At 48.8% G+C, this 23,123-nt stretch overlaps 5 protein-coding genes; 2 read left to right on the top strand and 3 right to left on the bottom strand.

Moving 5' to 3' along the window:
• Nucleotides 1–4,445: 4,445 nt before the first annotated feature.
• Nucleotides 4,446–7,460, top strand: GSTUM_00003967001 (uncharacterized protein; the record flags this gene model as incomplete). XM_002835140.2 has 8 exons in its annotated part: nt 4,446–5,034; nt 5,092–5,186; nt 5,316–5,414; nt 5,465–5,553; nt 5,606–6,103; nt 6,158–6,191; nt 6,250–6,345; nt 6,398–7,460. 8 exons carry the CDS (start codon nt 4,446–4,448, stop codon nt 7,274–7,276), a joined length of 2,379 nt encoding a protein of 792 aa, XP_002835186.1. The 3' UTR covers nt 7,277–7,460.
• A 3,167-nt stretch (nt 7,461–10,627) lies between these two features.
• On the bottom strand, nt 10,628–12,448 carry GSTUM_00003966001 (uncharacterized protein). XM_002835139.2 has 3 exons: nt 12,146–12,448; nt 11,417–12,071; nt 10,628–11,348 (listed from the first exon to the last, which is right to left on the bottom strand). Exons 1-3 carry the CDS (start codon nt 12,226–12,228, stop codon nt 10,821–10,823), a joined length of 1,266 nt encoding a protein of 421 aa, XP_002835185.1. The 5' UTR covers nt 12,229–12,448; the 3' UTR covers nt 10,628–10,820.
• A 1,776-nt stretch (nt 12,449–14,224) lies between these two features.
• Nucleotides 14,225–15,447, top strand: GSTUM_00003965001 (uncharacterized protein; the record flags this gene model as incomplete). The annotated part of the gene is made up of 4 exons (XM_002835138.1): nt 14,225–14,404; nt 14,464–14,587; nt 14,639–15,117; nt 15,193–15,447. 4 exons carry the CDS (start codon nt 14,225–14,227, stop codon nt 15,445–15,447), a joined length of 1,038 nt encoding a protein of 345 aa, XP_002835184.1.
• Nucleotides 15,448–15,787: 340 nt separating this feature from the next.
• Nucleotides 15,788–15,957, bottom strand: GSTUM_00003964001 (uncharacterized protein; the record flags this gene model as incomplete). XM_002835137.2 has 1 exon in its annotated part: nt 15,788–15,957. The coding sequence occupies one exon, from the start codon at nt 15,955–15,957 to the stop codon at nt 15,838–15,840; it is 120 nt and encodes a 39-aa protein (XP_002835183.1). The 3' UTR covers nt 15,788–15,837.
• A 5,171-nt stretch (nt 15,958–21,128) lies between these two features.
• On the bottom strand, nt 21,129–22,532 carry GSTUM_00003962001 (uncharacterized protein; the record flags this gene model as incomplete). The annotated part of the gene is made up of 1 exon (XM_002835136.1): nt 21,129–22,532. One exon carries the CDS (start codon nt 22,530–22,532, stop codon nt 21,129–21,131), a length of 1,404 nt encoding a protein of 467 aa, XP_002835182.1.
• Nucleotides 22,533–23,123: the final 591 nt, after the last annotated feature.

Genomic DNA, 23,123 nt, shown 5'->3' with positions numbered 1-23,123 from the left:
TTGAGTTTCGCATTTCCAAGATCACTATATTCCTTAGGCTGGGCCAACTCTCTTTCTCCATGTGCTGCTGGCTGAGTACCCACAGAATGAGAAACTTCTTTGGGTGCCGTTTGGGTAGACGGGCCCCCTTTGGGGTGCCCCGCTCTAACTTGGGTGATTTCTCGAAATTTCTCATGGGCGTTCTCCGCCTCGATGCGTCCTCTACCGTATGGATCGGTGTACTCATCAAGGCCATTTATTCCCTTGTCCCCACCTAGGCGCTCTCGGGTGAGCATTTTTTCCGCTTCATTTTGAGAGTGTTTCTTTTCCTGATGTTCCCCGAGAGGGTGGCCTTCCATACGTTGAGCCGCCAGGCGGCGAACTTCGGTTTGTTCGGCTTTTACTCGTTCATCATTTAGGAGCTTATCAAGGCGTTGCTTTTCGATAAGTTGCTGCTTCTCATAACGAAGTCGATCCAACCCGCGCTGCTTTTCTTTTTGGGGTTGCTCGTCCCCCTGGAGGGGCCCTTGTTGCCTTTTCTCTGTTCGATGGTTCTCTCGTCGCCGCTTCTCCAATCGCTGCTGTTCAAGACGCTCCGCTCCGAGTCGGAGTTCCTCCAAGTGCTTCTCCTCCTGACGCTTCTCCTCCTGGCGCTTCTCCTCCTGGCGCTTCTCCTCCTGGCGCTTCTCCTCCTGGCGCTTCTCCTCCTGGCGTTTCTCCTCCAGGCGTTTCTCCTCCTGGCGCTTCTCCTCCTGGCGCTTCTCTTCCTGGCGCTTCTCCTCCTGGCGTTTCTCCTCTTGCCACTGTTTTTCCAACCTCTGCTTCTCTTCAAGACGCTGTTCTTCTTGAAGGAGGTTCTCCTTCCGGAGTTCCACCTGGGGTTGCACATCAACCCTGTTCTTTAGAGCAAATTCGTCGGCGGCTTTTTTGTCTGCTTCCATTTCCGCGATTCTCTTCTGCTTCACCAGGAATTCATCATGCTCCATTTTTATTTTGAGGAAATCATCTGCCATCTTCTTACTTCTTGACTTTATATTTTGAAGTGAAGTCTTGAACTCGTACATTTTCACCATCTCCTCCGATAAGAGATTGTCTACCGCATTTATTTTGTCGGTGAGCGCCTTGAGACGAGTTTTGTTAAAGATTTCTTTGATCTCATAGTCGTGGCTGTCAAAGCTACACCCCAAAAGAGCACGAGTAGTTAGTTGCATCTCGTTTTCTAATGATTCAAATACGGTTCGTAGGTTGGTATTGGGTTTCGATTCGGGATTGCTATTTTTCCGGGACTTGAGACTTCCTGCATCAGAAGTATCACTCAGATTCCCATCAGAATCGCTACTGGCGTTCTGGGCGAGCTGAGACGCCACTTGCGCAATCTCATTAGTTTCCCGATTGGATATTTTCGCCTCTGCCACCACCGCACTTTGAGAAGCCAGTTCTTGTCTAGCTTCTCCGCTGTTGATTCCAAGAACAGTCGTAGGAGGAGCTTCAGCGAACTTCTCCAGCTCAGATTTATGAGAGGCAACATCAATCGATTGGGGAGAATCAATTTTACGTAGAGCGTGCGTGGTGGTGCTTGGTTTTAGGGTGGGCTGAATGTTCCAGCTTTTTCCCGTTTCTGCCTTCGGGGCCAGAGGGTCCATGGACTTATTTGCTCCGATTCTCGGCTGGATGTAGTCGTATAAATCTTGACCAGCGGTCATTAGATTCCCGGTGTGCCAGCTATTGAGAAAGTGTTAGAGCCGCAGTAGGAGGTTTAACAGCAAGTGGGAATATACTGATTAACACTGGGGTTATCTGGAACTTCTCTAGTGTCACGGGGGGAACCGAGTGAGCTCGAGCGAGCGAGCGAACTCAGAGTCACTAAGGGTGCACTGCCTGAGGCGGGCCTGGTGCGCTATTGTTAGTCAATCTTCATCATTATGAAGGAGATCACGTACATCGCTCTCTTAGGTGGGATTCCGTTCCCGTGCCCAACCGGCCTTCCCTGGAACGCTCTTCGTGGGTGCTGATCGCCTCGGATTTGGAGGCTTCTCGTGGCTTGGGAGGGGATGGTCTGTCCACGACCAAAGGGCGGTATTGGAGTGTCACTCCCCGACCTGTAATGAGGCCACTTGGGCGTATATTTCAACTTGGACTCTCTTATTGGTAGGTAATTTGGCCCAGCACGATAGCTTTGGCCTTCTCCAAGACCGTCGTTACGCTCGATTACCAAGCTTGGGTCAAAAAGCGCTATCGGTGTCAGTAGGATCAAAAAAAAGCCTCATTATCCTGACATGTTACCATAAGTGGCCGCCCAGGCCGTTGCCATTAAATCGAGATAACTGGGGGGCTTCTAACAAGAGTGGCAAGGAGAGAGACAAGAAGAAATACACCATGTGTGCTTACCTGCCCATGCTTCCATATGATCGCTCTTGAGTGCCATTTGAGCATTTTGAGCTCCTCCCTTCGCAGGATTCGGGGAGGAAGCAGTGCCCAATACTCGTGCTCCAGAAAGGGGTAAGTTGATGATACGGTGGTCTCCTAGGTCTTCCTAGAGCATGATTCAGCATACGGTGAAGAAGAGGTGGAGGCAATCAAGATTGATGACACTTACCATCATTTGAGAAATGGATTTTTCTTCCGACGTCGGGTTATGACGAGAATCTTGCTTAGAGAATGTAACCTTTGGCTTCTTGGAGATATGATCACCAGGTGTATCCATGTTGATAGAAGATATCGGGAGTGCTGGTTACAAGATGGGAAGTTTGTCCGGGGTAACTATCTATACAGAGAAGGGTTAATATGTTTGTAGAGAAATAAAATCAGGTCGAGGTAAATTTGGAATCGCAGGTGTCGGGGTGAGCTGACAATTTCTCGGGGAAGCCTTGTGGCAGGGAGTTTGATGGGAAAGGGGGGTTGAAGGAGTGCCCGGGGGGGATTTATAGAGCGCTTCTTTGGGAATTTGGGTGAAAAATGGAAATTTGTGCGTGTAAGGGAAAGGGGCGTGGAGATGCTGTTGAAGGTTAAAGGGCGATGGGAGATACGGATGGCTGGCGGCTGTGGGGAGTGGTCTTGCAGGAAAAGGAGAGGAGAGGGGGGAGGAGAGGAGAGGAAAGCAAAGGAAACAAGACTACAAGGAGTGACGCCTCAAAAGGTAGCCACATCAAGGCCCGAGCCATAATCGATGACGCGGCGTGTTTATTGCACATGCGGGGAGAAAAAATGGACGAGTAGGAGCTAGAAGACCCTTATGCTGCAGCCCTACCGTGTCTGAGGAGAGACAACGACATCAATTAAACTGTTGAAAGAGGCTTTCTGGGACGCAAAACAAGTATCAGTAGCTGGGTGCTTCTGGTTAAGTATGATGCAGTACCCTTGTCTCGCCCCTTCCACAGTGACCTTAGTTCAGGGCGATCGCCATCCACAAGCGTATATAATACGATACCTCGCACGAACTGACTGGAGCCGTAGGCCAAAGAAATTGGAACGACATAGAAGCATTAAGTCAATTCATGGAGACCTCAATGCTCGGAACGCTTTTGTATCCCCAAGGGCTCGTTGTGGTGTGGAATGCACATGATACATGACACTTATTCTCACCCTAATCTTCTGATTTGGAAAGCAGTCTCTATAGACACAATGTTGGTAAAATGTATCGTTGCAGAATATCACTCGATGAAATGACCCGTTGAAGGGCGGCTCTTTAGGGATTGAATGCTGTGAGTATAAACTAATTTAGGGGCCACTATAGCAGAGAAGGCCACAAGAATAGAGAAATAATCAGGGGCTTTGATGTATATAGTAGTCGAATTAGGGAAATTGCTTGTTAAAGATCCCAATTACTGGGCAAACCGGCAGCCCAAATATCCCCATTACAGCGGTAGTCTATTCTCCGTATTTACTATCTTACGAAATACTGTATCCACCCAATGGCTTCGTAATTGTGAGTCTCTATTATGATAGTACTGGTATTTAGTATTTTTTAATTGCTTGTATTATTTTAAGTTATTGCTTGTATGATAATACTACTGCATCATACTATACCCCGTTGAGCTTGAGGTCGACTCTTGGCGGGGTCGCTTAGTCCCACCATGGTGGAAGGAGGTTGCCAATTTTCACCCCACATTTTTCTTTACAGCCAATGGCCTCCGGTTGGTTCCTACTGACTCAGCAACTCACAACCTTTCAAACCCTAAACTCCAAGCCCCGGGGAAAAAAAATGCTTATGATACACCCTCACAAGGGCAACTTTTCACACCCCCCCACAGGAACCCACCCACATACGCGCCTCTCCTCTCCAACAAACGGGAAATAACCATAAACTCTTGGGGTCAAGGCTAGAGCCGATTCCAGGAATAGAAAACAATAGCTTACAAGCTCTGAAAAATGCTCTCTGCTCGATTGGCTCGTGCTAGGGGCTGCAAGGTGCGCATTTCCCCTCAATCAGACAGATTCCTAACTCACTGTGGCACCACCGAATTGACATGTATAATTCTAAGCAGATTAAGGCACTCTCGTATAACCAGCCACCCCGCCGCAATTTCGCTATCCCTGCCACAAATTCAAACTTCTCAGTTCATCCCGAGATAGCTGCACGAACCCCACCATATGAAAAACTTATAAAGAACCTCACAGAGGTCCGCCGAGTCCTTGGGACACAAGGGCTCACACTTGCGGAAAAAATTCTTTATTCCCATCTCGACAATGTTGAGGACAGTCTTGGTGGCCGGGATGGCAAGATTCGCGGGGAGGCACACCTGAAACTCAAAGTGGATCGGGTGGCAATGCAAGATGCTAGTGCTCAGATGGCCCTTTTACAATTCATGACCTGTGGCCTTGGAGAGACCGCCGTCCCGGCATCAATTCATTGCGACCACATGATTGTTGGAGAGAAAGGAGCAGATGTCGATCTCCCTCGGAGTATTGACGGCAATAAAGAAATATTTGATTTTCTGGGGTCCGCGGCTAAGAGGTTTGGAATTCAGTTCTGGGCGCCAGGGTCGGGAATTATCCACCAGATTGTGTTGGAAAATTATGCGGCTCCCGGGTTGATGATGCTCGGGACAGACTCTCGTGAGTGGAGTTAGACCCTAAATTGATGGCATTCCAGCCCGCTAACAAGGCCGATAGATACCCCTAACGGAGGAGGACTTGGAGCAATTGCCATCGGTGTTGGTGGCGTCGATGCAGTTGACGCATTGGTTGATGCTCCTTGGGAACTTCGTGTAAGATCCGACTCCCTACAGCGGGGGGTAAAAATATGTTCACATTTTTAGTAAACCCAAACACCTAAAAAATGTGAACGTATTTCTGCTTCCGTTGTACTACCACTAATTAAACTAATAAATTTTTAGGCACCCAAAATACTTGGAGTTCGCCTAGAGGGTGAATTAGGTGGATGGGCAACACCGAAGGATGTTATACTTAATATAGCTGGGAAATTGACTGTTCGGGTAAGTTCTTGCGCACCCTACGAGTAGCGTTTCGTCTGATCTTTCGATAGGGAGGTACAGGTTACATTATCGAATATCATGGGCCTGGAGTGGAAACTCTCAGTTGCACGGGCATGGCTACAATTTGTAATATGGGAGCGTACGTATCCGCCTTGCCTGACTTAATCTCTAGCTTCTGATGCCCAATATAGTGAAGTAGGAGCGACCACCTCTTTATTTCCATTCACCTCCAAAATGGCCTCTTACCTAAATTCTACCCGCCGAGCTCCGATTGCAGAAGCCGCGGAAGAAACGAACATATCCCACAGTTTCCTCCGCGCGGACACAAACGCAGTCTACGACCAGATGATCACAATCAACTTATCAGAACTAGAGCCGCACATCAATGGACCTTTCACACCGGATCTTTCCACACCGCTCTCTAAATTCAAGGATGCCGTTAAAAAGAATAAGTGGCCAGAGCAATTATCCGCCGGTTTGATCGGTTCCTGCACCAACAGTTCTTATCAAGACATGCTTAGGGCTGAGGACCTGGTTAATCAGGCAGAAGCTGCCGGATTGAAGCCTAAGGTGGACTTCTTTGTTACTCCGGGCAGTGAGCAGATTAGGGCTACCCTGGAGCGGGATGAGACACTGGACATTTTCGAGAAGGCTGGCGGAACTGTTTTGGCAAATGCCTGTGGACCTTGGTATGTTGCATGGGATATCACTCGATGGGACATGTTTCCTAATCTCTAATATAGCATTGGTCAATGGGAGAGGAGCGGCATCTCGAAGGTATGCTCCAATCATACCCTCCCAACTAAAAATAGCAAGTGCTAAGTCCGAGACATAGGATGATACAAACGCAATTCTTACCTCATACAACAGAAACTTCCGTGCGAGAAATGACGGAAACTCACAGACAATGAACTTTCTGGCATCCCCCGAGGTATAATATGTCCCCGCCCATACTTCTGGATCCCCACTCTAATACTCTCTAGATCGTAACGGCGATGATTTACTCCGGCGACATGTCCTTCAACCCAATAACTGACACACTCCCCACCCCATCCGGCCACCCCTTCAAATTCAGCGCTCCCTCTGGTTCTGAACTCCCCTCCCAAGGCTTCGAGCTCGGAAACCTCGCCTTCATTCCTAACAACTCCGCACCCTCCCCTTCCACACCCGTTGTTGTCTCCCCAACTTCCTCCCGCCTTGCCCTTCTTGAGCCCTTTGAACCATTCGGCATCACGGATCTAAAAGGGTTAAAAGTCCTCTTCAAAGTCAAAGGGAAATGCACAACAGACCACATCTCTGCTGCTGGCTCCTGGCTAAAATACAAGGGCCACCTAGAAAACATCTCAAATAACACCTTAATTGGTGCGATGAACGCGGAAACCGGGGAGGTGAATAAAGCGTACGACGCCAACGGTGACGCCTTCTCTATTCCAGACCTCGCCCGGCGCTGGAAAGCGCAGGGCGTGTCCTGGCTGGTTGTCGCAGAGAATAACTACGGCGAAGGATCAGCCAGGGAGCACGCAGCGCTGCAGCCAAGGTACTTGGGCGGGAAGATTATCCTAGCAAAGTCGTTTGCGAGAATCCACGAGACAAACTTGAAGAAGCAGGGCGTTGTGCCATTGATATTTGCTAACGAGGCGGACTACGGCTTGATTAGTTCCTGCGACAGCGTTGATACGGTAGGGCTATACGATATGCTGGTCAATGGTGGGGATGGCGAGGTGTTCCTAGATGTTACCAAGAGAGTGGATGGGAGTAGACATAGGATTCCCGTCAAGCACACTTTTAGCAAGGATCAGGCTGGGTTTGTACTTGCTGGATCGGCGTTGAATTTATTATCCAAGAGGGCAGCTACCGCTTGACAGTCCCGTGGGAGATGTCTCTACTGGAGATTTTCTATCACATTTTTTTGTTTATATGTTTCTGTTTCCATTATTCCTCTTGAGAGATGAGCTTCTTTTTGTTGAATGGTCTGAGACAATTTGGGGGGGTCAACCTTGTTCTTTAGCTTTGAGATCGTGTTACCTCCAATACAATACTCTCGCAGGTGATGGAGGCCAGTGGTTTGATTAAATTGATATTTTTTCCTTAAACGGGATGCGATTTATATAGAGCGGTTGATGTGAGATAGCAATGCCTAATAAATCTTAGATCACCACATCTGAGGTGGTCGTAACTGTCAATTATTTCGCCTTAAGCTCCACGCTCTCACCGCTCTTTTTTTCGCAGCTTGGCACATCTTCTCGGTGCCGAGAGAGAAAAAAATCAGAAATGTTCTATGGCTTATCCTCTATGCGCATAAATCAGCTATGATAGTAATCAAGATAAAAACTGTGTACCCTCTGCATACCCTCTGACATCTCTTAATACAACCGAATGACAACGGGTGATCCACTAAATATAACCTTCCCCATGACTTTATCTCTCGCCAAAGGCCTCAAATCCCCTACCCGTGAGGCACATGTCTAAACCCCTCATTCATATCGCCAAGTATAGCTCCACCCGTAAGCCCTCCACTTCTCGAAGACAAGATATCATTCACAACCCCCGTCAACGCAGTAGCAGCATGTCGGGGTGTAGATCTCAATTGCCTCTTGTACCTATGGTATTCGACCGTCTGGGCTACGTCGAACACTACCAGGAGCAGTGCAAAAACCCTTAATACTCCTAATCAGCAACGAGGGAGTTAATATAGCATCATTCTAAAGTGCCGAGTACCAAAGCTCAAGAGTCATCACTGCAAAGGCAACCTCAGGATCACACACTGCCTCGCAGAAGATAAACCGCGTGATGCTGAACATGATCACGCATAGATCAACGAGGTCCATAATAGTTTGGAAACTTGCCATGTGTCAGCCAGCCACCCCCTCCCCTACACTCAGTCAATTTTACCAAAAAAACTTAAACCCCGACCTCTGACAGCAATCCACCACAACACCAATCAAGGCCGTGCCCATCGAAAGAATCCCCTAACCCCAGTCTCCATAGTAAGTTATCAAACCCTATCTACACAGCCAAGTGAAGAGAGGGGAGGGGACAAACCGGCAAAACATCGAGAAAAACCTCTTTATCCCAAGGGTTCATCCGGATACTCTCGTGATGCATGATTATGAGCGCCGAGCCGAACGTGAATGAGAGTATGCGGATGCAGAAGAGGCACCAGCCCCATTTCACGATGCGGTGTTCAAGGAGCTGTTGCTGAAGGCATTCTCTTGCCTTCAGGGTGCGGGTGAGGGTTTGGGGGGTCATTGTTTGGGATGGGGGTGGAGAGCGGGGTGGGGAGGAGGGTGAATTGGTGCTCATTTTGAGAGGGATGAGATGAGAATGAAAGGTATCATAGTCGAGGTGGGTGGGGGAAGAGAGGGGGGGTGAAGAGGAGTGAGCGGATTTTAGGAGGCGGAGTTTGGAGGAAATAGAGGAGTACGTGGGCAGGTTGGCGATTTGATGGGGGGACAGATTGGCTTGCTGTAGGCCGCGTGGATTTAGCAAACAGTATAATATTATTATATAGATAGATAGAGTATGATGTACTACCATTTTCACCCCCCGGGGATCACATCCACAGCAAGCTTGATCTCTCTTTCCAAATTTTCACATGTACTATACCGCCCAAAGAGGACACACAGCCACTCAATCCAAATCTTTCAATACATAACAAATGGGCTATAATACACCAAAAATCTCAGCCATCTGGGAACATCACTACCCATCCAGCTGGCGGGGCCCAATGACCAGTGTTGATGTTCACTCCCTATCCAACCACCCCCCCAACCACATAAGAAAAAAGAAAGAAAAAACTAATTATGATACTACCTATTACACACCCCCAGTGGCGGGTTGAACCTCCAACCTTCCCACTAGCAGCGAGTCGTGGGCTACCTAATTTAACCACTAGGCCATGGGCGCCAATCGGCAACTTCACGCCCCCTCTGAGACTTGGTAGTAAACGGGACAGACTAACTTTGCCTTTGGTTTTAGTCGCGACGTCGGATATAGAGGGCATTGCGTGGAGGTGACCACCTGGATGTGGTTATTTCCTTGCTCGGCACCCGCTCTCTTCTAAGCTTGTCTTCAGACACCTATAATCTATTGCTTGTCTAAGGTCAGGTGGATTAACTCAAAGCTACCTATTTCGATTCCGCCCGCTCCCTGTAAAGTACCGGTGCCTACCTGTCGCGTCCCAAATATCATCTAGAGAGTAACTTATACACACGAAAATCACGCCCAATCCTCCACCCGTCAGGCACGGCTTCGCTACAGTATCGGTAATACCGACTTCAGCAGCCGCTCCGAACTGTGAGTGCAATACTGTACTCGAGTAGTAGTAAATGTAGTAGACTTGGCGAACCGCCCGCACCTCCAAAAGCTACCCTACCTATCATTCCTTACCCCAACAGCTAAGCAAATCCAAAATTTCCTAGAAGCACAAACTGAACAACAGGGATGATCCTCCCACTATCTTCACCGTCGGTCCGATTCGAAATGCTTAACTGTCTATCATACTATACCTCACCTCCACCTCCCCCCCCACCCCCAAACCCTACATACCCTTCTCCCCCTAATTCAAAACCAGACTCTAAATCATTGACCTCTCACCTCCCGCGAGGAGGTATCATTACGCTATATGTGACGTGACAATGACATATCGCCCCCCTGCACAAAAACCATATATCACCCCTCCCTCCCATCGACTCTCGTGAGTCGCAAGCAGCATACGCCCTCACAGCAGACCTCCCCATCCTCTCCGATAAGCAAACTCTACAGCTAGAGCTCACGGCCTTGAAGACACCGAGTATTCACAGACATCTGGAGCCCCCGCAGTTATCCACCGCTGCTGCTGCTGCTACAGAGCGGCGGGTGTGATAACGTACGCATGGGGACGCGGGGAGGAGTGCATTGGGGAGCGCCGAGGTACTGGCTAAAAGAGAGGTGATTCGGAGAGTTCCGGAGATGTTTCGTGCTTCCGGCCGAGGCGGAGGTAGATGCGGTCAAGGCTGGTTTTGGGGCATGGCGTTTTGAGATATTTTGCCGAAGAGGGAGGGCTGGAGTTTGTAGGAGGGTGGAGATCACTCAAAGGGACCCATGCTATTGTAAATTAAATCCGTATAATAAGTTACGTATTTTAGGCGGGGTTGTCAAAGTTTTCATAGTCTATCACTCACTACAGTACTCAAAATCGGACGTCACTAATTTACGGGAAAGAAATCAATCCTGGGCTACTTTGTTTATTGTAGTACGTAAATTTTTCCCTCCTAAATGTCTCGGGAATAAATACCGACTAAGGGGGGGGGGAAGAGGGAAGAGACAAAAATGGTCAGGAATCAAGAAGGAAACGAGAGAAGGCCTATAAACAACCCAAGAAAATGCAAGCTTTACCGACCTTCAAAATATTATTTGCGCCCAGGATTAGTGCCCTCCTGGAGGATGATACCCGCTGCCCCCTGTAGGCTGGTACTGAGATGGTGGGGGCGTTCCCTGGTATGAGCCTCCGGTGGGGGCAGATGGGTTGAATGGGCCACCTTGATAACTTCCAGGGGCACCGTAACTCGGGGGCCCAGAAGTAGGAGGAGGGGATTGATAGCCACCAGGGCCACTATGAGGAGGATAACTACCGGGTCCACCAGGTCTGTCAGGTCCACCGGGAGAGGCCTGGTAAGTACTTGGGTTGTATTGCGCCGGGGATGGGGCCCCATACTGTACTGGGGGGGGTGGATAGTTCTGGAGAGGAGGTGGGTACTGGCCTGGAGCTGGGTACCCTCCTTGAGGAGATGGAGCACCATAAGAGGCCGGGTTTTGTTGGCCAACTGTACCTGAGAACTGTTGGTTTGGTGCGCCAGTATGGTAATACTGCTGATGAGGTGCATGAGGATTTGCGTTATACGAAGGGTTGGAAGGGTTTGGCGAAGGGCTAGATCCGTGGTATCCAAGGCCCTGCTATTGAGGTTGTCAACCGTAATGTTAGCACCAACCCTGGATCTTCTCGTTCGTGTCTAATAACACACCTGTCCAGGCTGCCCGTGACTGCCTTGACCATGGGTCTGTTGAGCTCCGTGAGCTCCACCTCCCAACAAGCCTCCAACGATCCCACCCAACTGGCCGAGACCACCAGACGGTGAGCCATGGCCCGTGGAACCATGACTAGAAGAACCATGGGTGGAAGTACTGTGTCCGGGGGAGCTTCCATGCGGCTTCTTTCCTCCCAATAATCCGCCCGCTATAGTACTTGCCTGGCCAAGAAGTCCACCTCCACCGCTGCCGTGTCCGCCACTGCCGTGCCCGCTACTACCATGTCCAGAGGCGGAGTGTTTCCCACCTCCCAGCAAACCAGATGCCAATGAACCAAGGCCTCCGCCACTAGATCCGTGGCTTGTTTTTCCACCGCTCAGCAAATTTTGTGCCAAACCACCTGCAATTCCCCCCAGGCCGCCAGCGCGGGCGGATGTTTGTCCGTCAGGTTGGGGAGAAGGGTTGCTATAACCCGGTTGAACGGGGCCCTGACCTCCAGTAGTGTAATCTGTCGGTGGCGCAGGGTAGCTGCTCGGGGTAGAAGGAGCAGGGGTAGAAGGAGCCGAAGAGGTAGGGACATCCCAAGTAGTATGAGCCGTTGAAGTCTGGACATAATAGTAACGTTGGGTCTTGGGATCCCATTGAGCGATCCTAGGGCCAATCGTTAGCTATACTTTCGTAGGATATATCTGAAGAAAGAAGGAAATTCCCGGGAAAGGACCTACCACCCGTGCGGAAGATGGGGAGGAGAAAAACTGGGCCCGGTTGCATTCGGGGAAGCAGCGGGGTTAGGTGGGCTAGGTGCCATGGTTATGTGCACGTAGGGTAATTGAGAGTGCGGGGTTTGTTTGATAGAGAATCAAAAGGATAGAAGATAAAAAGGGGAAGATGGAAAGTAAAGGGTTATTGTGTCGGCTGATGAGGGAAGAATGGGGAGGAGAAGAGAGGGAGAAGATGAGAAGAGAAAGAAGGAGAACACAACAAATAAGAGCAGAAGAGGGGTGGGTAGGGAGAGTTGTGCAGCAGGGTATCATACACAGTACCGAAAATGTACTGTATGATAATCCAGGTGCACCGACCCTTCTATGTATGATATTATGATATGATACAAGTAGTAAGCAGGGCAACACGAGACGGTCGGGCAGTGCAACACCTGTCCCAGCGGACCCTTCCTCCTTCCTACTCGCCATTTTGTGTTCATGATTAATTTTCATACCAACTTCGACGGGTAATTAAATTTTAATTATTGGATCCCTATCCGCACATAGAGATACGATAGTAATTCCCTCTCTTTCCCTCCCCTTCTCCCAAGACTGCATGTCATACGGGGCATCTCATGCTGCATCTTCTCATCGCATCTGTCTAACTATGATACTCGTAGTCTACCGCGCTCCGGACTCCACACCTCCCCCCTCTCCGGCTGAGGTCATCGAGCCGTTCGTGCGTAACAATGATAAAAGCACGTAGGGTAGGGCAGGGCATAATGTTTGTGCCCTTCACCGTTCTCGAGGGCAAAAGCGAGCTGAAACTGAGGGAATAAGCCATCCATCAATCAGGGACCCGGGGCATCCCTTTCCCCACCCACCCCCACCTTCCAGGATCCCAACAATAAGGCAGCGAACCCATCGTACTGTAGAGGCTGAAGCCTTGCATCCGCGACACTCATAGTGCAGAGTTATGGTATTCGTATAGGTATGGCGCAGTGTACTCGAGTAGGCACAAGCACCGTAGCCTCTACTCGAGTACGGGAGAGAAGTCCATCCTTCCTCCCAAATTCCAATAGTCTACTTTTGAGTGCTCTAACCCAAGCCCTCTTACAGCAACGTACTCCAAGTATCATAACAAGCCACGATGCCGATCCCGCGATGCTGCGCCCGAAATAGCTACGTTTTCCCCTCTACCGCACTATGCGGACTATTGTTGCCGGTGTTCCGGAGGAATTCCATGGCAATACCTGTGCACCTGAAGGGTAGACACAGCACTGCCACAGCGCCACACTCTCTGACGAACCACGATTCCAGCCCCTTGGTTAAAAAACAACCGGCAAATGTACTAGTACTCGTACTTATACTCGAGTACCACAGACTATGTACGAGTATTCGTACCCCTCTGTGGCGTGCCAGGGGGTTGAGCCAGGGGAGGTTACGCCAAGGCTTTATATACCTTGGCACACCCAAATCTAACGTCTCAGGCCCTCAAAGTCTTATCCTGATCATACCCCGCCGTAATTGACTAGATTGGGATCTCGTACCGTAGGTCAGTCCAAGAACACCATCGGTTGCTCAAGTATCATAATATTATGATATAGTATCGTAGATGGCATGCTTCAAAGGTGCCCTAAAGCACTGACATCGGGAAAAATCCTTTGGACAACGCGGCCTATCGCTACCGGTATCTCGTCGGATTGGTAATTGAATGCCGGCAAAGTATCGTATAGTACCATACTCCTCTGATACCGAAATATCGTAGCCACAGGCAAAGAACCCGAACCAAGGAACCCGAACCCCATAGATGTCTCCGACCCATGGGGTCCCACCGATACCCCGAGCAGAATTTTGCCTTAGCCCGACGCTCATAACACAGCAATACTACCCACCGCCGCCTGAGCAGCTGACATGATACCCCTCGCAACTTCTGCCTCAGCTGCTGACCCCGTCCTCCATCTCCCAAGCTTCTACCGGTATACTATCTCCTTCCTCCACGCAACACGCGGCCACCATCAAACAATCCACAAAATTTACCCCAACCGCCTTCCCCTCCAAATTATCCTTTCCAAGCACCGCCGAAATATCGGTAGACTAGTCATGCCGACCACAGCCCCGAGCTCAATCCCATCTCTATCTCTTCCGACGTGCTCCAATGCCACAACCGCAGCAACCTCTATATCAGAGCTTTCTCTAAACGACACTTACACACCACGATACATAGACGTAGGAATCAACCTCACATCCCCAGTGTTCCGTGGGAGTGACAACGGCAAACAGGTTTGTCCCCATCTTCCTTCCCCGCCGCAATAACTACCCTCAAAATAACGATGTAAAAGTACCACGAAGATGATCTGGAAGACGTACTCCAGAGGGCCAAAGACGCCGGCTGCCAAAAGCTGATGGTTACAGGCTCCTGTTACGATGAGAGCAAGAGCGGATACGAGCTCGCTCAGCAACATCGTACTCGCCCTACCCTTTTCATATCCTATGCCTGTGCTAACCCAATCCCAGCCGGCCTAATCTACAGCACCGTGGGCGTCCACCCCTGCAGCGTCAGGCGGATCGAGTCCCACCCCTCCGGCCCAGAAACCTACCTCTCCTCCCTCCGCACCTTAGCCCAAGAAGGCGCATCATCTGGGTACGTAGCCGCCTTTGGTGAGATCGGTCTCGACTACGACCGCCTCTACCACGCATCCAAGGAGGACCAAAAGAAGTATTTCGCCCTGCAGCTCGATCTAGCAGAGGAAATTGGACTGCCTCTGTTTCTGCATTCCCGTGCCGCGGCAGCGGACTTTGAGGATATACTGTTCCCAAGATTACCCAGACTGAAGGGCGGCCTCGTGCATAGCTTTACCGGAACGGTGGATGAGATGCGTAGGCTTGTTACTGCGGGATTATACGTTGGTGTTAATGGGTGTAGTTTGAAGACTGAGGAGAATTTGGAGGTTGTGAAGCAAATTCCGTTAGAGAGGTTGATGCTTGAGACTGATGTACATCCCCTTCCCCTCTTCCTCCCCTTCCACCAGCGGAGGATAGTCGATGGCGAAGTAACCGAGCTTGACTAGGGACCATGGTGCGAGATTCGACCCTCGCACGCTTCTTACAAGTTTTTGAACAAAGATGAAAGCCCACCAGCCCCAAGGCAGGTCCGCCGCGATAGGTTCAAGAAAGGCTTTATGGTTAAGGGCCGAAACGAGCCTTGCAATATCCCGCACGTGGCATACATCGTTGCGGCAGTCAAGGGGCTTCCACTGAAGGAGGTTTGCGAGGCTGCATGGAAGAATACCCTAGATTTGTTTGGCATGGACAAAACGGCATAAACCAAGTTTCGACTCCGTGCCGGACATTAGATTGTGATCTGCGCTTCGTTGCACGGGCACTGGCGTTTACTGTAAGAAGCCCACCGTATGAACTTTCACTCTTCTTTTAGCACGAACAAGCACGCACACATGTGTGCGAGTGTCCAATAAGAGCATCGTAAATTTCTGGAATCACACAAATTCACTTTCTCCGCAAGGCCCAGACAAGCATCTGATGTACGGAATATACCGGTACTGTACGGTACCCGAAATTGTGAAAACAAATTTATCCCACAAAACCTGAGAAGGAAACATGAGCAATCAATCGACACGGAATTTTAGCATGAGTGAGAAGCAGGAATGAAGAAAAGTAATTTGCTTTCTCTAATTCGCAAAAAAAACAAAAAAAAACTACGCGCCCATAACACTATAGCCAAGAATCAACAAAACAATGACAAAATGTAGAAAGTAAAGTATAAAGACAGAAAGAGGAGGAGCCGTAAACAGGTGGCCTGGGTTTGGTATTTTCATGTCCCCCCGTCCCTTTTTTTTTTTTAACTTTTAACCATCGTCAATCATTTCCACCCCTTTTGTCTTTCAAGCTCTCCCTCTTGCTCCTTCATTTCATGGCGGGAATCCGCACCCCGCGCTGTAACCACTGCATTCAAGACACCACATCCAGGAAGGCAAACACGACACCAAGTATAATATGAGCGGGCTACAGGAAGACAACGTAGGAAGAGCAACAAAACAACAGCAAGTAAAACTGATTCTGCTCAACGTTATAAGAGAAAATTCATTAAGATCCGTTTCTCCATTTCCCTCTTTGCGAGCTTAAAGGAAAAAGAAAACCCGAAAAGCAATGAACCAGACTAGGAAAAAAAGGAAACCGACCCTATTGACCAGTGGCTGCACGCCCTTCAAGAGACAAGCAAATACAAAGCATAATAGAGAAACTAAGATCGGCCCGGAAAACAAGCAGCAGAAACTACAGCCTTTACACTCCGCCGCCCTATCAAGGGCATCGACAGGGAGGCTCTACTTCGCAACTGTAGACTCTCCTTTCTGCTCAGTCGATTCTGGGTTTGTCCCTTGAGTCTTTGAAGATATGTCAATCTTCTCGTTCTCTTTTCCCTTTTCCGGTTTAGACTCATCCTTCACTTTCTCGTCCCCCTCCTTCGTTTCCTCACCCTCCTCTCTCTTCTCCGTTGCAACGATTCGTTCTAATGCCTCGTCATCATTTTCTTCCTCCTTTCCCGGCTCATCGTCAAACATCTCCGCATCATCCGAGTCAGTCAAAACCTCAGTCCCGTCGCCGAGCATGATAATACGGCCAGCTCCACCTGTAGAACGTACAGAGCTATTGGACTCTCTAACATCAAACTCATCCGGGATATCGTCAAAGTTGGAAGGATGAACACCAGGTCCACGGAACTCAGCTACCCACCATATGTTAAACCAAATTATACTTTCATAATAAATTTTAGGCAGCGCTCCGGCTTACCATATTCTGGAGGGGCGCATGGGCCATCCCCATCGGCAACCCGCTTCGCAATCAAATCATACCATTCCTCCTTAGTCATATTCCTAAGGAGAGCGACAACAATCATGGTCATATTGTCGCAACCAACTCCACCAGTCTCACTACTTGAGGCAAGGCAGTTATCCATCATGTTTTCACAAATAGTATGCAGTTCTTGCTTGGCAGCAATACCACGACGGACAAACTCAATAACCGCCTGAGACGATTGGCAATCCCAGATTCCTGATACCGGCGTCAGCATTAACAACCCCACGTCGGCCGTATTTCCCGGGGAATCGCACCATCACAAGCAATGACAAGGAATTCGTCATCATCGGAAACCTCATGAATAACCACATCGGGGAAAGCGGTAACTATCTGCTGTTCAGGCGGAAGGTCGGCGCTTCTCTTGAATTCGAAATCCCCAATCGCTCTAGACAATGCAAGGTTGCCATTAACTCGCCCAAAGTCAACAAACCCACCAGCGGCACATATTCTGGCCTTCTCTCCTAAAATTTTGGAAAATCAGTCATCTGTCTCAAAAGTGTTTTGCAAAAAACAGTCAAACCAACCCTCATTCTGTGGCTTATGATCAAAAGACAAGGGCTTCGCTCTGCCCTTTACGCCCAGAACCGTCCGAGAATCGCCGGCATTCGCCTTTCTACCATTAGCATTTAGATAAGGTGTGGTTCTTGAGCTATACTTACAACATAAATTTTGGTATCGGAAATAAGAGCAGTAGAAGCTGTGCACCCGGAAACCTCATCATTATACTGGGGATCTAAACAATCAAATGGCAACCATTAGTTATTTTCCAACCCCAACGAGCCAACAAAAAGGCTAGCCAGCAGATAAGCACCAATGAATCACCTTGCAAAATAGCTCTATCAGTAGCTAAAAAACCATCCTTTAACGCCTGTTCGTAATTGGAGTCATTAAACGCAGATTGTTTCGCCAATATCTTGTGAACATTTTCTCCGCTGAACATCGCAACCTTATCTCCGCCGTGACCATCGTATACGCCAAAAAAACTTATTCTGCCCTCGGGGCCAGCCTTGCTCGGGTCGTCGGGCTTCTGGAGGTCAAGGACTGCTGCATGAGCATCTTCCATAGTGACGCGCCATCCTTGCATAGACGATACGCCATAGGCTAAACGGTTGTCTTCACCACTCTCTGATATCTATCCGATTTGACAAGAAAAAACTTTGCGTCAGGAACTAAGGCTTTCTTTCATCCTTTCATCATCATGAACCACAACGGTCAGAAGCATCCCCATTGCATGTAGCACGTACCTTTTCCACCACTGGTTCTGAAAGAGTCTGACCCATGATAATGTTCTGTTGAATCTAACGAGGGAAAAAGTAGTCTGCTTCGAAGGTTATTAGTAAATAGGCAAATGATAGGAACTTCTAAAAGATCAAGCCTCAATAGGCCAAGCTGAAGGTTCTATCGAAGAAGCAAAATCAAGGAACGAAGCAAGTCATTATCTCAAGGGGAAACAACAAGAAGAGAAAGAAGGAAGAAAAAACTTAATGCAGGGAAGGGGGGGGATGGGAGTACAAACAGTGTTGAGTATTTCTCGACAGAGTCCACCTGTGTTGATGTTGGTGATTGGAAGGTTTGAAAGGGGTGTTGAGAAGGAACTGGGGGATGGATGGCGGGGGAGGGGAAGAGAGAAGAAAGGGCTTTGAGTGCGTCAAGAAAGTCTGTGCGGCCTTGAAACGGAACAACACCCAAAAGTCAGAAGAAGGAAGCGAAAATTGGTAAAAAAAAATCAAGCAACGACAACCGAACGAGTGACAAGGAGGCTAAGAAGGGCCAGAAAAAGAGGAGTAATTTTTTCTAATTAAAAATTAAAAATCTGATGGAGAGAAGGAATGAGGAAAAAAAGTAAGAGTTAAAACCACCTGTAATGGTGAACCAGGAAGGAAGAAACCTGCCAGGGGCGTTGTTGCGTGAAACCTTGAACCAGAAGAAGGTAGAGATATGAGTTTTTTTTTAAAAAAAAAAACCCCCCAGGCAGAATAGGATAAGGCTACGATAACTCCTGTGAAATTCATGACGAGATATTCACCTTAGATTAGGCACACTAGAGCTAACGGAACCCTATTTAGGGTTTTTTTGGTTTTGGTTTTGGTTTTTCCTCTTAAATTTTTTCTCTCCACTCTCTTCTTCACTTGAACGTTGTTGCGGTCGCGTGCACCGTTTCCGGGAAAGAAGAAACTAAACCACCGAGAAGTAACGGTGAAAGGACTAGATTGGCTTGAGTAAAAGAAAACAAAAAAGGTACCGGTACGGAAAATTGAAATCAGGAAACAAACCAAGGCTCAAAGATTGTCTCCCTGGGGGTTTTTGACGTTTGCTTTTTTTTCCCTTCCCTTGCTGTATGAAAAAATGTGGAGATGTGCAGTTGCAAGGAGTGGGGTGGTGGCAGGTGGCTCACTTAGAAATTTCTTATCTGGGGAAAGGGTTGGACAATTCCTGGAAACCAAAATTATAATGCAGCAAAGTACCGGTATTCTACTTACATTTCGCAATTCAAAAGAGCCATTATTCCCACTCGTAGGATACTATAATATTATTATATAGTATATTGTGCAAGACATTCCCTGAGAGTACGGTAACGTTGTCTATTCAGAAAGATGGGGCAAAAAAAGGGGGTCCAGACTGTGGCCAAAGATACCACATTTGCAGAAGCTCCCCTGGCAAAACAGCCGCGGTACCCCAACTGGATACGACATGATATATCGACAGCAACTTACCTGCAACCTGGTGTCGGGAACACACTTAATTATCGATCCGTCGTTCAAGAAAGCTGTCGCCTTGTCGAGTGGTATGGGAAAAAAGGAGAAGCAGGCATGCCTCCTCCCTTACTTCTCTCCCTTCCTATGTCCCTTTTTCCAACAATTGTGGGCCAGGCTGCCATGCAGTATGAGTAGCATTACTACACCGTTTTGCTCTCCCACAGCCCACAGAACAGACAGCAGATTGATCACAGTACAGTGCCGTGCCGGTAGAACAGACAGGAGGTGAGGCAGGGACTCCTCACGAGGAAACCGGAAGAAGGGAAAAAAAGGAAAAAGCACGGTACCACAGAAGAGCAGACAGAAAGGCTGCTTTCTCCAGTCTGGGGCAGATATCATATTTACCGGTACCTATCATCATCATCATCTCTCTCTCTCTGCCCCTCAAGAATACCGGTAACCTATGTCTAGGCTTGTTGAAACCCATAGTTCAAAAAAGTAAGCACCTCAAACATGTTGTATCAGCGCCGATACAAGCTATTGTACTAGTACATGTACAAGTACTTGGACGATACCGTCCCGTGCTCGTACTACCGGTATCATATACTCGAGTACAGTACATGTAAACTTTCGATCAATCACGACTCACCGGTAGCTGCCAACGAGCTCACACATCTACCCCACAAAACCCCTCCCCCTAGCTAGTAATCCACCACCCCGCAGCTAAAACATGGCGATAGAATTTAGCGCCCACGACATCACTTGCTACTTGCCGTAAGAACTAGAGAATTTGGCCATAGATCTCAATTCTCACTGTCCAGAGTACCGTGCCGGTTGCCATGTACATTATCATGTATGGGATATTATGTATTATATAGTATGCGATGTGTGCAACAACTACCAATTCAATTGAAATTCAGAGTTGCCGCAGAAGCGTTCTATGGCTCGCAAGAGGTGAACATTTCAAAAGGGCTAATACCACCAAACGTGCCTCTCCTATCACATGATTATTTTGCTATAGATTCGAATGCAACACTGGTTACCAATACCGGTATCATACATTCGTCCCAGGCCCCTCCATAGCCCTATACAGATTCCCCTTCTCCCCTTTCAGCCTTTAATAATTATAGATCATCAGCTGCCAATCTCGGTTCCGGGGTGCTGAATCCTAAGAACCCTGGCTCCAAAATTGTCCGTGCCAAGTGCAAGACGACGCCTGTCTCCTCCAACAAAAAAAAAAAAGAAAGAAAAAATTAATGAATGTGGATGATCGGCAATACGACACCTCACGAAATGATAAACGAGTGAAAGGAGAGTGAGAGGGAAACAAGACTGGAGGGTATTAAAAAAAAAAAAAGAGAAGACGCAACAAGGATGTACTTCATCCTACCGTTTCCAAGGTAGGGAAAGGGTCGGAAAAAGAAAGGAAAGCAAAGTTACAAAAATGCCATATCCCCTGGAAAACTGCTCTTGATGTTACCATCTCCCATATTGTCCTCGCTGATACTAATAGGCCGCTTCTTGGTGAAATCTACTAGCTTTGCACGTGGCAGCACTCCTTCCCCCCCAGTCCTTTCGGAGACTCCAGAATGTCGTGCATTCTCACAGCTTCTGCCTGAAATCCTCAACCCTTCCACCTTGGCTGCAGCAGACGTCACGGCAACCCCAAATTCAATTGGCTCGTATTGATAATACGAGGACGTACCCTGGCTCAGGGCGGTTATCCCACTTTCCCGAGACTGACTCGGATGCCAGACTCGTCGGCTGCTCTCGTCAGTCATGTGCGAGAAGCCGGGGTCGCTTTCGTTCCCCATACTTCCCATCGGGTATTGCCGCAAGTTCGAAAACGACGAGGACGCTCCAACGTTCCCGGGGCGGCGGGTGCTTTCATATCGCCGGAGTGGTGTTTCTGGCAGGTTGATAGAGGAATAGGTACCGATAGTCCTTGTCTGGCTTGGCTCGCGACTTATGGCTCGTATAACGTCGTCTATAAGACTCTCTTGATCCTCAAGCTCTTCTTCTCTTGGTGAAGCCATATCACCCAACGGCATCTTCGAGATCCCCCTCCAGGCATTTACCGAGCCTGCGAAGAATGGTGAGGATCCTTTTGGTCGGCCGAAGCCCAACCGCTCCCGCTCTTCGCTCACCTCGGACCCAGCGCCAACTAACCTAATACTAGGATGATCGAGATGATTGACTTGGCCGATCTGAGTTATTTGATTGAATATCTCTGTCGAGACTGTCTCGAAAGAGCCATCGCTCTCTCTCAACCCCCGCCCGCCTCCTGCCCACTGGGCTGGGTTTGTGATACTTTTTCTCCATGATCTCTTAGGAACCCCATATCCCGGTGGTCCACCATAGGGCGGTTTCCCATTGCCTGGGGCAAGTGAGAGCCGACGACTACTGGTTACGCTTGAGGGTCTTCGGTCCATACTTTTACCGCTCAACTTTCGAGATAAACGGCCATATTTTTGTTGAGAATTTGGCCTTGCACGTCGAGTCGAAGCAAGTATCGAGAAGTTGACGGGTGCTAAAGGAGCTGTCCCGTCCTGCCTTTCAGGGGGTGCTGGGGCTTTGCCTGCTGGTGGGTGAGGTGGCGGCTCAGGTGCGGGGGCCTTTGGCGATCCCCCAAGTCGTAACACTGCCCCGCCATCGCTACCGCTGCTCGGGGAGGCTAAGAAACCTCCAGATATACCACCATTTTCACCTGCCGTGAAATAGCCAAAGGAAGACAACCTTCCCAATGGTGGCGATGTATCCTTCTTCTTTACAGTGATTGCTCCAAAGGGTTGTGGGAGCGGTTCGAGAGGACGAGAAATATCCACACCTGCCGGTGACATCGGGCGAATCGAGGAACCTGCGTAAGAGTTGCAGTTTTCCCTGCGGACGATGCAACACCAAATAATCAAGAAGCTAGCAATCACTAAAAGTGGCAGTACTGTAGCCAGAACGATGAGTAGAACCTTTTTGCGGTTGTTCTCCGCGGACTCGGCATTCGTAGTCTTTTTTTTCGAGGTGTCCTTAGGAGTTGGAGTTGATGTAGGTGAGGTTTTCTTCGTAGCGGATGTGACCGATGTAGCAGATATTGAAATTGTGTCATCCTTAGTCACCAGCATCTCTAGGCTCCGAGAGTCTGCCAAATCTCCAGACGAAGTCCTTGCCGAAAGCCTGATTTTCACCGATTGTAGATCCTCAGGAGCACGGCCGCTAAATTTAAATTCCTCAGGATCGAAAGAAATCCAATCCACCGCCGGTTCATAAGTCGCAGAAAGTCGAACACCACCAACAGCAATCAGGGTCTTGTTGAGCATATGCTCAAAGTCCCTGCCACTGGTTACGTTGAAGCCTGGAATATCAAAGGTGAATACTCCCGATTTCACATTAATGTTGATAGCCATCTCCGCATCACCTCCGAAAGCATCCTTGGCGGA

This window comes from Tuber melanosporum, assembly GCF_000151645.1.
Source record: "Tuber melanosporum whole genome shotgun sequence assembly, scaffold_1, strain Mel28".
Classification (NCBI taxonomy): domain Eukaryota; kingdom Fungi; phylum Ascomycota; class Pezizomycetes; order Pezizales; family Tuberaceae; genus Tuber; species Tuber melanosporum.
Note: the sequence above shows the minus strand (reverse complement) of the source record. Positions and strands in the feature narration are given on the sequence as shown.